The sequence below is a fragment of the Rhinoderma darwinii genome, chromosome 6 (assembly GCF_050947455.1).
Source record: "Rhinoderma darwinii isolate aRhiDar2 chromosome 6, aRhiDar2.hap1, whole genome shotgun sequence".
NCBI classification, from domain to species: domain Eukaryota; kingdom Metazoa; phylum Chordata; class Amphibia; order Anura; family Rhinodermatidae; genus Rhinoderma; species Rhinoderma darwinii.
Window position 1 is genome coordinate 114,642,911 of NC_134692.1, and position 17,475 is coordinate 114,660,385.

Sequence of the window (17,475 nt, forward strand, 5' to 3'; positions counted from 1 at the left end):
TGTTGGACCGCCACCGATCATATACTGATGACCTATCCTGTAGATAGGTCATCAGTATAAAAAACAACCCCCAACCTGCACAACCCCTTTAATGAATTTATAGTTTAGCGAAGGGATAATTTGCAACAGATTTCACATATCGACCAACAAGCTAACTGGGAAGCTGCTGGGACATGAAACTTTCTCAGCTGCTCTTCTGTCTGAATTTCATTACTTGAGCCTCTTCCCTGGGCCTGCAGCTACTTGACAGAGCTACAGAGGCTCCCCAGGCACTACACGAGGAGTCAGCCACACACACTGCACTTCCTGCTACCAGCTACCCTTTATCACATCCTCCTGGCCCTTTTCTGTATGGCAGCGTCATACACGAGTAATAGATAATAATACCATATAAACTCTAAGCATTAGACATCATACAAACAGTAACAAGGGGGAAAATAGTGAATACAGTCACATTACCAAAAGTCACGCTTACCCCCCTTGCCCCTTTACAGGCTCCTGCTGCAATTTTAATGTGAACTCTTCATTAGGGTATTGCTGTTTTAGCAATTTCCTTATAAATTATAAATGGTAAAACAATGTTTTATTTTACTCTGGGCTTTTTGAGAAGAAATCAGTCATTATTCATCAGTTATTTTGTTCTCATAGCTTTCAACATAGGCTTGAAGAAAAGAAAAAAATTACAAGTTTAGTTCTGCTACATCCCTATCAGGGAAGACTAAATACCTATTTCATTATACTGTATTGTCACCCACTGTATAATCTGTACTCTACCGGGAATTCTAATTTTTTCTGCATGTCCCTAGGCTTAGCGGGGAATTTTTATTGCCTGTGGTCACAAACCTCTAATCATTTTTGCTTATGAAAGGAAAGATTCTGTTTTGTAAAAAATAAATGATAGAATTGCCCTTTATGTGCTTCCTGATACATTATTGTCGGTTAATTCACACTGGACAGTGCCCACACAATGTTGTTTGCCTAGTATTTAGAGATTACTGATAACTCGACAATCCCTACGGTATTTCAAATGGTTCTTTATCATATTGTCCACAAGTCTTCTTTCTGCTTGACTTCCTGCAGCATGTTGAAAACATGCCTGTTCTCAGAGGGGCTTTAAAATTATCTTCTAAACCAAATGCTCACATCCCATTCTTGGCTTATGCCGTCTTTCAATTTATTGCATGAATAAGTTGCATGATGGGTCAGTGGTAAAGAATTCCTTGGGTAGGCATAATGCATAAATAGTAAACTTTGAACCGTTGTGTTGTAACTCCAGGGCTTCTATTATATATCATTACATGTCATTTCTCAATATAATATGTCGATATTTTTTGTTTAAGATAATACTCAATTATTACTAATTCACTGATCATTACTTATATTTTAGGCAGCTGTTTTAGAAAATGTTCAGCGAGCAGTTGTAGATTGTATGCTCGTGCCCAGGCATTGATTATTGGGCATTTGCCCAGGACAATTCTAGATTGTAGGCATGCGACATCATGGCGTACCTGATAGTCCATTTCTCCTTCCATTTTACTCATGTTTGGTCATGACTGTGTTTGAAAAGCTGAGTATTTCAGAAAGTGAGGGATCCAATAAACTTTCAACACAACTTCCGTCTAAGTGACCAAATACTTGCCAGTACTTTATACAACCGAACATGGGTCATTTTAATATTCTACTGTTTTTACTGTTTGTATTGAAAGTTCAATAAATTATTTCGTTTTATATATATATATATATATATATATATATATAGTGCCTTGCAGAAATATTTGCCCATTGCAGATGTCTTTTATTTCTTCATGCTTGTTATACTGAATTCTTTCAGATTTTTATTCAAAGTGTAATATAAGACAAAGAACACTACGAAGCCTATGAGCCTGAATTATTCTTGCATTTAGCATAGCTTTCTCAACCCCTGTCATTTTGACATAAATGCATGAATTTTCTACAACAATACTGTGCCTACTCATGTGTAGCTTCCTCCTAGGGTAAGACATTGTGGCAGGTAGTGGCGACAAAGTTGGCTTTGTGGCTTGTAATCAGGGCTCTGTGAGTGGCAGTGGCTCTGTGGTTGACAGGGGATTCTGTGTCTAGTAATAAGACTCTCTGGCTAGTCCTGATATGAGGACAGTCCGGGTCTGTGTGTTTGTAGGTGTGTACGCACACGTGAGTATATCCATGAACCACTCACTTGATTAAACATTGTCTTGTGCAGCAAGTCAATAATAAACAACTCAATAGTATTGGAAAAACATGGCGGCTTTCTTTCAAAAACAGTGCCCGACCTGTCAACAGATTGTGTCTGGTGCAGCTCAGCCCCATTCACTCCTATGGAACTGTGCTGCAATACCAGACACAACCCCTGGACAGGTGTGGTTCTGTTTCTGGAAGAAAGTAGCCATGTTTTTCTAATCATGAACAACCCCTTTAAATAGGCCAGAATCTTTAGCAATATCTGTTATCATGGACATACTCCTTGTTATCCACTATTTGTGGTCCAGATTCTATATGTAGCCAAGGATAGCTATATATTTACATTGCTTCCTAACAACATAGACAGTAATACATTCATCTTCAAACTGCTACTAAAAGTAGTATTTTAACTAAAGATTGTTTTTTCTCTGAGTGGATGCACCATATAAAATAATTTGGGTGAGTCTTATACTGTAGATTTTTAGTATAAGTCCTAATGCACACGACTGTAGTGATTTTGAGGTCTTCAAAACCACGGATCCGTTGTGGTCCAAAAAACTTCTGTAGTCATCAGTATTCACAGATCCGCAAAAAAAGGAAGGCTGGAAAAGGCCCCAACTCCCTGAGTAGGTCACATGATCCGCCCCCACACGGATCCGTGAACATCAAGGTCATGTGCATGGGGCCGTAAAATTGAATGGGGCCGTGTGCTATCCGCAAAATTACAGATAGCCCGCGGACAGAAAACTACAGTCGTTTGCGTGAAAATAACTCACATATCAATGAGTGTACAGATGAGTGTGGCCGATAAGGTTTCAATGGGGTTTTTAAAGGGTTGGACGTTGACGTACAGCATAGCCACCTATTGGTGATGCTAGAGAGAAAGGTTTCTTTCTTCTGGGGGAGAGCTATTTCGCTTACTTTTTCCAAGGGAGTCTTGTCCTACAAACTCCCTACCAGCTGACTCTCTGCAAGAAAATCAGTACCCCCCAGGAGGCTCCTATCTGAGAGTAATGCATTAGGGCAACAGTCACTATAGAATGCAAGAGAAATTGACACTCTTGTACCGCAATACATATTTATTGACTTCAGGTATCACATAATCTTCTTTTAGCCTCTTGTATGCAATTTTTGCCAGTTTTCTTTTGGAAAATGAATCCATAAAGTATAAAGTTTTTTTAAAAGTTGAGTATATTTTTTACTTTTTAAGGGAGAACAAGTCGAGAAGCCATCAATAATTTGGAAATATAGCTGTTGAAGTAGCAGTGATGTTTTACCAATGAAGTATCGTTTTCTCCCTTGTTTTCTAAGGAAAGTGACCTTTTTTGTATCATGGTTCCAGCTCAAGCGTCTAAAGTTTCTCAGAACTTTTTGTTATGTCCCCCCCGTACTTAATATAAAAGTGTTAAGTGATAGTGGGAGTGATAAATGAAGCAATACTTTTTTTGAGGAGCATGTGTGGATTCTGTGGCGAAGATCTGCTGAAATGAAGCATGGAGGTTATTTTCACAGCGCGAGGTGAACTAATAATGTGCACATATAGGCAGCTAAATGGACACTAGTGTATTTCAAAACTTAGAAAAATGCTTCAGAAAAGCTAGTTTAATAACACATAAACTTGAGACAGACACGGCAGGCAAAATAAGACCCAGGATCAGAGCAATTTTCTTGGTTACAATGGCATTTCTTTCCTGCCTTGTTAACTCTCTCAGTTTTCTTTTCTTATCTTAAGTGAATTATGCTTGGAAATTTCCTTTTTCTTCATTTGCTTTTGTTTAATTTTTCTCTATTTCTTGCAATATATTTCTTTCGGCACCAAAACAGTTTATAGTTCGGGATAAAATAAAATTTGCTTTCTGTTAAAGAAGAACTCCATACTTAATCATACCTCGACACATTTTGGAAGAACTTTTTGTATGACTTTAGTAAAATCAGGGGAAAAGTACAATTTAAATGCAAAAATGACCATAAAAGAACATTTTGTTGTAACTACAGTTAACCAGATATCCTGTTCTTTCATGTTACGCAATCCATTGGTTCAATGAAGCTGAGATATGTGGAGACGTTTGATAAGACCCTTAGGCCCTGTTCACACTGCGTTTTTTTGCAGGTGGAAAAACCTTCCTCAAAATTCCTTCAGATTTTGACCTGCCTGCACTCTTTGCCGTATTTTTCGTCCGCAGCCATTGAGCGCTGCGGGCTTTTTTCTTTGCAAAAACGCTGCCTCCCATTGATGTCAATGGGAAGTCAGAGATGGAAACGCCAGAAGAAAGGGCATGACTCTTTTTCCCACAGGCATCTTTTTTCCGCTTGTGGGAAAAAAACCGCCTCCGCCTCCCATTGAAATCAATGGGAGGCGTTTTCGTTCATTTTTTGGCACGGTTTTCGCGTCAAAAAATCTGCCAAAAAACTCTGTTTGAACAGGGCCTTACATTGGAGAGCAGCTTGTCACTGACTTTGTTTTCACCTTAAAAAAAAGTTGGAGCTCATGCATAAAAATTGTTAAAAAATAGATTCCTTCTTTTATTGTCCCAGAACTTAGTTTAAAATATTAGAGGTGATCTGAAGTTATGGCCAACATGGGCATTTTTTCTTAAAATAATTTTCATGTATGAGGTCCAATCGATTTGTAGTGATAATTAGTCAGAAATTTCATTTTTGAGATTTGTTTTTTTTCTTCAATGAAAGAAAATCATGTGTGGGATATTAAAAATAATAAATTAGCCATGTAAGGATATTCCCAAAATCATAAATTATCACCTATCCACATGATAGGTTATAATTTTCTGATTGCTGGGGACCTCACAGCTGGGACCCCCACCAATTGTGAGAACGGGGGTCCCAAACCCCCAGATTCTCGTCACTGCCCGACCGCAGTGAGAAGTACATTGAATGGAGCGGCAGTTATGTATGCGCGCTGTTGTTCCATTCAAATGTCTATGGGAATGACTGAAACAGCCGAGTTGAGAGCTGTTTCCATCATTCTCATAGACAGTGACTGGAGAAGCGGATGAATGCTCAGTCGCCGTATGAATCAAGCTCCTCCCCACCGTTTTCACAATTGGTGGGGGTCCCTATTCAATAAGCTTAGTGTGCTCTTTCAATTAATATTGTAGTGGACCAGACTTGACCCCCCCTTCCAAATAAATAGTATAGTGATGGAGCAGACATAATTATCCCCTCCTATTTAATATAGTGGTGGACCAGACATCTGGCTCACAAGTTCGATCATAATCAAACAGGCAAAAGTATTTCCCAATTCCAGTACTCAATAAACTGGAACATGTAATGTTTTGGGGTTGGCGTTGAACACAGTGACTTCTGGAAATTATATATGTGTTTCTATGACTATATAGTATACAATATTAAGGAGGACCTGTCACTAGTTCATATAAGTTTAAATGGTTAACTGTCCCGAATAGCGCTGTCTCCCTGAAACCAGCGCTGTTTTTCTTTTTTTTTTTCCTGGACCCTCCCTTTCCAGAGTTATGGCCCATTTTTGTGTTGGCGAATTTGTTATAGTTAGCTACCCTCAAGCTACCTCATGCTGATTGGTCAGCATCAGAGAAAGGGAAGCCAGCTGCACCCCATTGGCTAACTACAGCAAATTGGCATATAGGGAGTAAACACAACAGTGGGCAATATCTCTGGAAAGAGGGATTCAGGAAAAAAATAAAAACAGTTCTGGAATCGGAGACAGCGCTATTCAGGTCAGTTAAACAGTTAAACTTAGTGACAGGTCCTCTTTAAAGGTGACTCTTTAAATTTAGATGGCCCTTCAACAAATACCTAATTAGAGCGTGTTTTGCCTATGATGGAGGATCCTCCGTTTGCACAGGCTGTATACCGTGGCATTTCATTATACAGAATTAGAAATACAGCGTAACATTTGTCCATACTTTGGATCTGATGTTGTCGCTCATCTCTATTCAAGTGAATGTGGCTAAGATGCAATATTACACACAACCTGGATTTTTTTCTTGGATCTCTTAAAATATATTATATGGAGAGTCTAACTCTAGTTTATATTTTCAGGTATTGAATGGAAAGAAGATCAAGAACGTGATCTGAAAACTGTTCTCCAAAAAACCAACCCTGACATCCCAATGGTGTTTGTCAGTGGAAACCATGACATAGGCAACGCCCCAACCCCGGAGACTATACAGACCTTTTGCAACAACTGGGGTGATGACTACTTCTCCTTCTGGGTTGGTGGAGTGTTATTTCTTGTCCTAAATACACAGTTGTTCTTCGATTCATCAAAATGCCCTGAGCAGAAGGAAAATCAAGACAAGTGGCTTTCCGAGCAGCTGGCCATGGCCAAACAGCGTCCGTGCCAGCGAGTTATCGTTTTTCAGCACATCCCTCTTTTCCTCCAGAATCCAGATGAAGATAATAACTATTTCAACCTGGAAAAATCACTTCGACAAGAGCTATTAGAGATGTTTCATAAAGCAGGTACTGTGCTTTAATATTGATAAATAATTCATGTTGATGTGTCCTTGTCTGCTTTGTATAGAAGAAATACTACACTTATATCCCCAGTATGTTTTGAGTGAGATTTACAGAAACATATTACTCTTATCTGATGTGCCCTCCAATGCGGAGAAACACGTTTTGCCTGAAGAGTTTTGATGTGGCCTTAATCCCTATTTATTGAATCTGCCAAAAGGCATAATATATACCTACTTCCGAGATAGAGAGCACATGGCTTGATATTGTCAGTTGCACTGACTTCTAGTAAAAATAGGCTCTGTAATGCAGTTTGCTTCATGCTCCGAAGATATAAATGCCTAAACTGGTTAGGAAAGTTAGATGGAAATTGTAGAGTATATACCTTATGCGTTTATTGATCATATTTAATGCAGAAGTTCTGTTAGCCATTGGTCCATCTGCCCCCTTTTCTTGCTAACCTACTAAGCCCTATGACAAACAGTACCTTCCCAATAACAATGTTTTATAATTAATGGATAGCTTTAGGGCATGTTCACACAGGTTATTTTGAAGCGTAAAACGCCTGTATTACGCTGTGAAATGCACTTGAAATATGCCTGTAGTTCATATAAAGCGTATTTTTGCGCTACTGAATCTAAAAAAGTCTCGTAAAAATATGCTTCGTAAAAATGAAGTCATGTCACTTCTTGAAACGTTTAACCAGCTGATTTTCCATAGACACGACAAAAAACACTGAAAATACGCCTTAAAATATGCTTCAAAGACGCTAGAAAAAAAAACGCTTTGAAAATCCGCTCCAAACACGCCTGGATTCAGAGACTGTTGTCTCTTGAAATCAGCCTCGTATTTTTCTGCTTTAAACATATGCCGTGTGAACAGTCCCTAAAGAGTAAATGTCATTTCATAAAAGTTTTGACATGAAATAGTGACATGTCAGAAGTTTTGAACAGTGTGTTTGCCGGGTGATGAGACTCCCAAAAATCGCTGAAAAAAAGGGGTAGAAGCGCTTAGCCGAGCTCAGTGCCCCCTCTGCTGTAATGATACGTCAGCTCATCTTGCCTCTCTTAGAACAGGCAGGGTAAGCTGAAGACGGGCTCATAGACGTCTATTAGCCCATCTTCATCTCACCCGGCTTTCCAAGAAGAGCCAAAGTCAGATCATTACAGCTGCATGGGGCACTGCGCTCAGCTGAGCACTTGTGCCCTTTTGTTTTAGCGATTGGTGGAGGTCTCAGCACCTGGACCCCCAGCGATCAAAACTTCTGACATGTCACTATGACAAGTCAAAAGTTTTATGAAACGACAGTTACTTTGTAAGCTGGCCAAACACGTTAGATAATTGTTGGCAGATAATGCTTGTGTTGATTTTGTTGCCAACAGTCTAATGTGTATGACGGCAGCCCAACTGATCGCTGATTTATGCTGTTGGGGCAAAACAATAGTCGGACATGTGATATGTTAAGGTAAACAGAGCAAGAGGTGCCTGGCAGCTGCTTATTTACCGCTCTCTATGGCAATAAACATGAAAATTCGGCCACGGGATTTCTTCTTGTTAGCAGTATAGGGCATCGGAGCTCCGAACAAAACAGTTTCCAACAGTTAGTAACCTATATAATAGTAAAAGCTGCATAATCCTTTCTTCTGACACCTATTAAAACGTGTATTCTTGGCGGTACACTAAAAAACTTTTTACGTCTTGTTGCTGGGAGTGTCTGGGAAGAAATTGAAGGGTACTCGAAGGTGGGGGGTGGAGTAACATATGAATGCAGATCAGACTATACACAGGGACTATATGGAAACACTTAAGTGTGCATTGGAGCTGTTCCTGCAAAAGTGTTTCATTTTAAATAAATTGGTGGAATTCAAATAACAGCTGCCATACATAGATAAATTTGGTTGGTCACAATGCTTGGGTGAGCCCTACTGTTCAAACATCCATCCAAAGGTATCAGAGGACCCAGGGTGTGCCAAGAAATGATTCCCCACACCATTACTCCACTTTCACCAGCCTGAACTGTTGACACCTGACAGGAAGGGTTAATCGATTCATGCTGTTTGCGCCAAATTATGCCCCTCTCTGCAGCATGGTGCAACAGAAATATGGATTCATCTGACCAGGCAATGTTTTCCTACTGCTCAGTGTTCCAATTTCTGTGCACTTCTGCCCACTGGGGTCTTGTCTTTCTGTTTTCCTAAGGCCTCATGCACACGACCGTAGCCATGTGCACGGCCGTGATTTTCGGGTCGGGTCGGGTCACCCACGAGCCGCCCGCAAATCGCGGGTCGTGCACATGGCCGCGTCCATTATTTTCTACGAGCCTGGACCGTGCACGGACCGTGAAAACCACGGTCGTGTGCATAGGCCCATAGAAATGAATGGGGACGTAATTCTCCCATGGATTTTTGGGGGAATTGCGGCCGCAAAAGCACGTTCGTGTGCATGGGGCCTTAAACAACAATGGCACTCAAACTTGTCATCTCCTGTTATAACCCATGTGTGATAAGGAACGACGAGTTGTGCGTTTGTTAGTTGGAGCACCATCCTTGTATTTCGATGCAATTTGCTTTAATGTGCACCGCCTGTTCATCAGAATGATTCTTGACATCCTCCTCTGACCGCTTTTGTCTATCAGTTTTCGAAATTCACAGGATCCAATTTCGCTGGAGGTTTTTCCTCAATCACACTATTCTCGGTTTACTCTTGACAACGTTGCACGAGAAAACCCCACAAGGTTGGTTGGTTTTGAAATACTGGCCCTGGCCAGTCTAGCACCGATGACTATGCCTCATTCGAAGTCACTCTGGTAGCTTGATATTCCCATTCTAATGTGGATCCATGCTGAATTGAGCCTCCTGTCTTCTTGGGCATGATGCCACAAGGTTGGCACACTTAGATTTGGGGATTTTCTCCCATTCTTCTCTGCAGATCCTCTCAAGCTCTGTCAGGTTGGATGGGGACCGTCGGTGGACAGTAATTTTCAGGTCTCTCCAGAGATGTTTGATTGGGTTGAAGTCAGGGCTCTGGCTGGGCCACTCAAGGACATTCACAGAGTTGTCCCTAAGCCACTCCTGTGTTATCTTGGCTGTGTGCTTAGGGTCATTGTGTTGTTGGAAGGTGAACCTTCTGCCCAGTCTGAGGTCCAGAGCATTCAGGATCGGGTTTTCATTAAGAATATATCCGTGCTTTATTCCATTCATCTTTCCCTCAACCCTGACCAGTCCCCTGTTCCATCTGCTGAAAAACACCCCACTTCAAGATACTGCCTCCACCATGCTTTACTGTAGGGATGATATTGGGTGATGAGCAGTGCCTGGTTTCCTCCAGACATGGCTCTTAGAATTGAGGTAAAAATATTCAATATTGGTTTCACCAAACCACAGAATCTTGTTTCTCAAAGTCTGAAGGTCCATAAGGTGCTTTTTTGCAAACTCTAGGCAGGCTTTCATGTGTCTTTTACTAAGGAGAGGCTTCTTTCTGGGCATTCTGCTATAAAGCCCAGATTGGTGGAGTGCTGCAGTGATGGTTTACCTTCTGGAAGTTTCTCCCATCTGCACACAGGATCTTTGGAGCTCAGCCATAGTGACCATTGGGTTCTTGGTCACCTGTCTTACCAAGGCCCTTCTCAGTGATTACTTAGTTTGGTGGGGTGGCCATCTCTAAGAAGAGTCCTGGTTGTTCCAAACTTCTTCCATTTAAGAATTATGAAGGCCACTGTGCCCTTGAGAACTTTCAGTGCAGCAGAAATTTTGTACCCTTCTCCAGATCTGTGCCTCCTCACAATCCTGTCTCTGAGCTCTACAGGCAGTTCTTTCCTCCTCATGGCTCGGTTTTTGCTCTGATATGCATTGTCAGCTGTGAGACCTTATATAGACAGGGGTATATCTTTCCAAATCGTTTCCAATCAAATGAACTTACCACTAGTGAACTCCAATCAAGGTGTAGAAACATTTCAAAGAAGTTCTAGAGAAATGGGAGGTCCTCAAATCTAAATTTCAAGTGTCATAGCAAATGGTCTGAATACTTATGTCCATGCAAAATTTGAGTTTTTAATTTTTAAAATTTGCAAAATTTCTAAAATGTTGTTTACACTTTGTCATTATGGGGTATTAGGTGCAGAATAATGGGAGAAAACGTGATTTTTATTTTAGCACAAGGCCTCAACATAACAAATTCAGGACCAGGACAAGGAAAGCAATTTTGAAAGAGTTCGAGAGTAGTTCAGGTGCCGTTTTTTAAAAGATATAATATTACCACTTATATATACTAAATTGCTGAAATGTGTTATTAGTCCAGGGATTTATTATGACTGTCATTTTTCAGGACAGACTTTTCCCCCCTAATGAGGCAATTGGCAACTGCCACGTAGGTTTTTTTTATGCCAATCTCTGGATAAACCCTCTAAAGTTATGGGTTGACCTTGATGTTGTCTTTACTAAGCCTTATTTACTATGTTACTATGTATTTAACCCCTTAAGGACACAGCCTGTTTTGGCCTTTTTTTTTAAAATATCCTTTTTATTGTCAGTTTTCACATTTTCTTACAAACACTTCACGTAAGAGTTACATCATGAGTGCGCAGCACTCAACTGTCATGGGATTAACTTTTAAATTAAATTCAACATAACATATAAACACACCAACATAGAAACATGGCATAATTGTCGATCTTCAGATGGACCAACCAAACATGACTCCCCCAACTCCAACACCACCTAGATCATCAATGAGTTTCCACTCATCCTTTCTCCCCCAGCTGGTTCACAGTTGCATCCTCCCTAAAACGCCTGCCAAGAGCTGCGTGCAGTACCACTTTGTGTACTGGAAAGGCCTAACAATTTCCGCTATTTCTGCTGTTGTACATTGCGTTTCTATAAATACTTGCCACTTATCAAATAGCTTCTTGGTTCCCGTTTCCTTCCGCCTTTCCACCTCCACCCTCTCAAGAACCAATAACTGTTTCAGCCGTGACACAATCAATTCTAACCCCGGCGTGTCTGCCTCTAACCAGTGACTCAGGAGGCATCTCAAAGCTACCAGTAAAATCGTGTGCACCAACACGGGAGGTGATCTTACTCCTCGAGCACCCTCTTCCTCCGGCGGCCGCGCCTGATGGAATAGTAGCGCTTGCGGCGTCATTGGGAGATTCGTTTTCCAATGGTCCTTAATATATTTCTGTACCATCCCCCAAAATCGTTTCGTATGTACACACCCCCACACTCCATGCCACAAATTCGTCAGTGGTGTATTGCACTTGGGACAACTTGTAATGCGATCAGGGAAAGATTGTGAGGGCAAGATATTAAAGCCATATATAGCTGTATGCATCAACTTGAAATAGGTTTCCCTCCAGTTCTCATTTATCACACTCTTCCGTACCGTCTCCCAACCCCCCAGTATGGTCTCTCCTATATCTGGATCCTGAGTCCACCGTTCCCAGCTTTTAAAACTAATCCTTAATTTCGGACGAACAAAACCCTCTCTCAATGCTCTATACATTCCTGAAATGGTCGCCCGCCCAGTTGTTGGACCTATGACCTCATCCAGAGTGTGCGTAGTAGCTTCCTTACTCAAATCCCTGAGCCTGGAGGTACAAAATGTTCGTACCTGAAGTACTTGCAAAAAATTGACTCTATCTACTATGGGTCTGAGTTTAGCGGTGATTTCCTCCCCAGTTAACCACCTCTTTTCCTCTGTATGCATAAGATCCCCTGCGCTACCAATGCCTACCCTCCCCCATGAGGCAATTCCGTCCCCCTTGTCCATTCCCGGTAAAAACTCCGGATGACCGCTCAACGGCATATACTTCGATACCAGGTGGGGTAACCCAAACTGCTTACGTACCACTTTCCAAGCTAGAACTGTATCTCTCAATACAATGGAGGTTTTGAGACGGCACGGAAGAGAAGCGATTCTACAATGTAACAAAGCTTTCAGGTTCCAAGGTGAAGCATACTCCCCTTCCAGATCTAAATTGGAATAATTACTTGTTTCATGAAGCCAATCTACTACATGACGCATAAGACAGACCACGTTATAACCCCTGATATTCGGAAAGTTCACACCCCCTTCTTGTTTACCCATCATGAACTTGGTGAGTGCTATGCGCGGCCTTTTTCCTGCCCATATAAATTTAGTGAATGAAGCCGTCAATTTCGAGACATCCACATGCTTCAATAAGAAAGGTAGCGTCTGAAAGGGGTATAGCAATCTAGGAAAACTAACCATCTTGATCAGATGACATCTTCCCAAGAGGGACAACGGCAATTGGCCCCATCTAGTGAGTTCCGCTTGTATTTTTTTAATTAACGGGGGATAATTTAGGCCATACAGAGTGTCTGGTACCCTCCCTATTTTGATACCCAGATAGGTAATGCAGTGTTCCACCGGTGATATCCCGCAACCCAAGGATTGCCAAAAGGTCTTTGGCAATGGCCTGCCCAACTCCAGCAGTTCGCTCTTAGCTATATTGACTTTGTATCCCGAGCATTGCCCAAATTCCTGCAAAAATTGAAAAACCTTCCCTAAATGCTCCTGAGGGTTTGACATAAAAAGTATGACATCATCAGCGAACAGGGCTAATTTCACTGCACAAGATCCCACTTGAATGCCTCTGAACATATCCGATTCCTCCAGGAATCTGGCCATAGGTTCCAGTGCTAGATTGAATAGCAGGGGCGACAAGGGGCAACCCTGTTGTGTTCCTTTATGTAATTGGAAGGGATCTGATAGGAACCCCGAGGAGTGAACACGTGCTTGCGGGCTATTGTAGACTCCCTTCAGGAAGACCCGGAAATCTCCCTGAATGTTCATTTTGTCTAGCACCATCCCCAGCCATTCCCATTGTATGTTATCAAAGGCTTTCTCTGCGTCTAGCGCTAAAAGTGCCGGCCTGGTACCTGGCTGGGGATCGTGCCTGACTGTTTCTAGCACCGTCAATACCTTGCGTAAATTTGTCACTGCAGCCCTGCACTTTACAAAGCCTACCTGAGATTTTCCCACCAGTATGGGTAGATAAACCAGAACAAGAAACAAGTCACGACCAGGTGTTTGAAAAAATACAAATAATCTTTATTAAAGTCAATTAGACACATGGAGACAACGTATAACACTTAGACATAATAAAATGCCATGGACCCTCGAACACAAACGGAATCCGAACGTAAAAGCAGAGTAGCCCCCCAGATGTAAAAATGGTCTGACACAACCTATATATGGCTAAAGTGCATAAGTACATATTAATGAGCAGGTACTAGGCATGGTACGCTTTGCACAGATGAACACATAAATAAGTGGGTTAAGCAGAGGTCCCCCTCCTGGTCTTGATCTCCTATTTATCTTCTTATACGCAGGTGTAGGTATACTACTTTACATGTCGTTTTTACTTAGATTGTACCTTATATATATTCTCTATACTTATTTATGTGTTCATCTGTGCAAAGCGTACCATGCCTAGTACCTGCTCATTAATATGTACTTATGCACTTTAGCCATATATAGGTTGTGTCAGACCATTTTTACATCTGGGGGGCTACTCTGCTTTTACGTTCGGATTCCGTTTGTGTTCGAGGGTCCATGGCATTTTATTATGTCTAAGTGTTATACGTTGTCTCCATGTGTCTAATTGACTTTAATAAAGATTATTTGTATTTTTTCAAACACCTGGTCGTGACTTGTTTCTTGTTCTGGTTTAGTTTTAATTAGTCACTAGGACCACTAGTATCATTCGGGGTATTATTCGGTTTGCAGTATGGGTAGATACATAGCCAGTCGATTGGCCAAAATTTTTGTGAGCAATTTCTGATCTTGATCTATCAGCGAGATGGGGCGGTACGACCCCGGGTCAAGAGGATTCTTCCCCTTCTTGGGTAACACCTTTATATGCGCTACCTTGGCCTCTGCTGGTAAAGCTCCCGTTCCTAGTAAAGTATTATAATATGCCACCAAGGTAGGGCTGATTTCTTCTCTCAGAGATTTGAAAAACTCCCCTGTGAATCCATCCGGACCCGGGGCCTTTCCGTTAGATAATGTTTTAATGGCGCTCCAAACTTCCTCTAGTGTAATCTCCGCGCTCAAATGACCATTCTGCTCCTGGGTGAGCCCTGGCAACTTCACCTTCTCCAAAAATTCCCTCCCTTTTTGGAGATCTATGGGTGTTTCTGAGTAAAGGGCTTGGTAATATTTACTTAATATGGTATTGATTTTTTTTGGGTCCGAGGTAGGAGTTCCGTTTGATTCTTTAAGTGTTGAAATATGTGCCGGTGCATACCTCCCCTTTGCTAACCGCGCTAATAATTTGCCCGCCTTATTGCCGAAACGCATTAAATCAGCATCAAATTGGGACCGGTAAATACTCTCTCTTTTGTCTAACCATTGATCAAACTGTCGCTTGGCTTCCTTCCATTCCTCCCCCAATAGCATTGATGGTGAATGTAGGAATGTTGTGTACGCACGGCGTAATCTGTCGCTCGCTGCCTTGTATCCTTCGGTCGTCTTACGTTTAAGATTAGACATATACTGCATGATTTTCCCTCTTATTACCGCCTTGGCTGTACGCCAATACAATGACGGTTCCGAGCGATGCGCTACATTATCCCCATCAAATTCCATCCACCACCCCTTAAGCTTCTGTGTAAAGCCCTCATCCTTTGCCAGAAAAGCGGGAAACCTCCAGATAAAATCCGTTCCTCTAGCTACTGTGTCAGCCAATGTAATGGTAACCGGAGCATGGTCCGAAATAACTAAATCTTCAATTGCCGCTTCACGTAAACGTCGCGCCATTGCGTCACTAACTAACAAATAATCAATACGCGACCATGACTGATGAACATGAGAGAAATGTGTATATTCCCGCGCATCTGGGTGTAAACTCCTCCACGCATCTATTGGGGCCGTGTGTCTTAAAAATTCGGGCAAGACCTTATCTCTATTTCTCTGCGAACTAGTCCCTGCGCTCCTATCCTCCTTTGAAGACCTTACAGTGTTAAGGTCTCCCCCTAAAATCAAAAACCTAGTGCGATCCTGCTGGAGTTGGGTTTCCAAGTGACCAAAAAAACCAGTGTTAACCGTATTTGGGCCATACACATTATGAATACTGATGGTTTCCCCTGCATGCTCCATCACTAGATGGATCCAACGGCCCTCGTCATCCCGCTCCTGGGACACCAGCGTAAACGCAAAGTTTTTATGTACCAGAATTATAACTCCCGCCTTACCCTCCCTTGCCGACGAGCCAAAAACCTGACCCACCCAGAACTTTTGCAAATACTTAAACTCTGGCTCGGTAATGTGAGTTTCCTGCAATAGGGCCACATCAGGATGCAATCGTTTCATGTGCCTTAAAAGTTTGGTCCGTTTCTGTGGGGATCTCAGCCCTTTAACGTTCCAAGAAACTATTTTCATGTTATTGGACCGTGTTTAAGATGAGCTAAAATGCCTAAAAGTCGTGTGGAGTCCAGGGAGTCAGATCCGTCTTTTCCCAAGTGCCATGTACAAACATTAACATTAACATCATAACCAAACCCTGGCTTGTAAGCCAGAACCAACAAGGCCAACCATCCCTTACCTAACAAAATCATAAAATCACCTGCGGCAAGGGTTAGCAGTCCCTTAATACCCACTGGTGTATGTGACTTCACTTTTTTCTGTTATGCCAGAACGCGCCCCTCCCTCCCCCTCCCCCCCCCAGCCTGCCTATATGGCTCCTTCCATGAGGAAGTAACACCTGCCTTTGCCCCCTCAGTACCTCTTTGTCACCTGCGCACCCTTATGTACATTCCCTTATCATTACTTTAACAGCCTAGAGTCCGCTAGGATTGCATCCTCACATTTCCCTATGAACCTTGCTTCGCTTCAAGGTTTCCCTACCTCCGTGTCCCCTATCTCCTACCACAATTTCCCTCAGTCTGCCATTGTAACAGATAACACTAATCCCTTGCGTGGGGGAGGCATTGTATCACTCCCGTTCAATCCCGCCCACCAGGGACAATCTCCGATCCTGATCTAACTCCCTCACAAATATCTTGCAGTGAAAAAGCAGGGAAATATCAGAATGCATATACTTCAACCTTGATAACATTGTAGCATTGTAACAATAGGTCAACTATTGACCGATACATAGTGCTGTATAAGACCGCAAAATATCCCCCTCAATAACTTTCAGATTATCTGTAAACTTATCTGTATCTGGTCGGAATCTGCAATTGGTCTACAGCGTCCACAAAATCATCATCACAACAGCTTAAATAAAATGCGCCAAAAAAGGACTTCGTCCGTCAATCAGGAGACGTGGATCGGGTGCGGTCCCGTGTTCGCCTCTGCGGCTTCGGAGAGTCCCCTCTATTTCCGGCTCGACCCCCCCGGGATCTTCCAGGTGTGGGCATTAAGGCTTCTGCCCAGGTACGCTCCATATTTAGCCGGTTCCTTTTGTCTTCTCTTGACTTGCGCTGCGGACTATGTACTGGACTGTGACGCTCCTCTTGCTGTGATCTGTTCCCACAAAGCTCCGCAAGTGCGTCCTCCGCTTCCTGTGGAGTGGTGAAAACCTTGTTCAGCCCGTTCTCTTGAAACACCCGCAGGATGGCTGGGTACTGCAGGCTAAAGCGTATTCTTGCTTGGAACAGCGCTGTGCAGATCTTGCTGAAAGCCCGCCTTCATTTTGCAACCTCCGCCGAGAAATCCTCAAATAGTAGCACTTTCATGCCCATTATTTCCAAAGGACGCGATCTGCTGCGGAAAGCTTTCATGAGTGCCACCTTGTCATTGTAATCCAACAGTTTGAAGATCACTTGTCTGGGACGATGTGAATTGTGGTCAGCTGTTGCT

At 42.3% G+C, this 17,475-nt stretch overlaps 1 protein-coding gene across 1 annotated transcript in view; it reads left to right on the forward strand.

Annotated features, from left to right (window-relative positions):
* Positions 1 to 17,475, forward strand: part of CPPED1 (calcineurin like phosphoesterase domain containing 1) — a 113,270-nt gene that overhangs the window by 46,872 nt on the left and 48,923 nt on the right. The window contains exon 3 of the mRNA XM_075830135.1: positions 6,235 to 6,657. Coding sequence (XP_075686250.1) covers positions 6,235 to 6,657 — 423 coding nt within the window. The remainder of the gene's footprint in view (positions 1 to 6,234; positions 6,658 to 17,475) is intronic.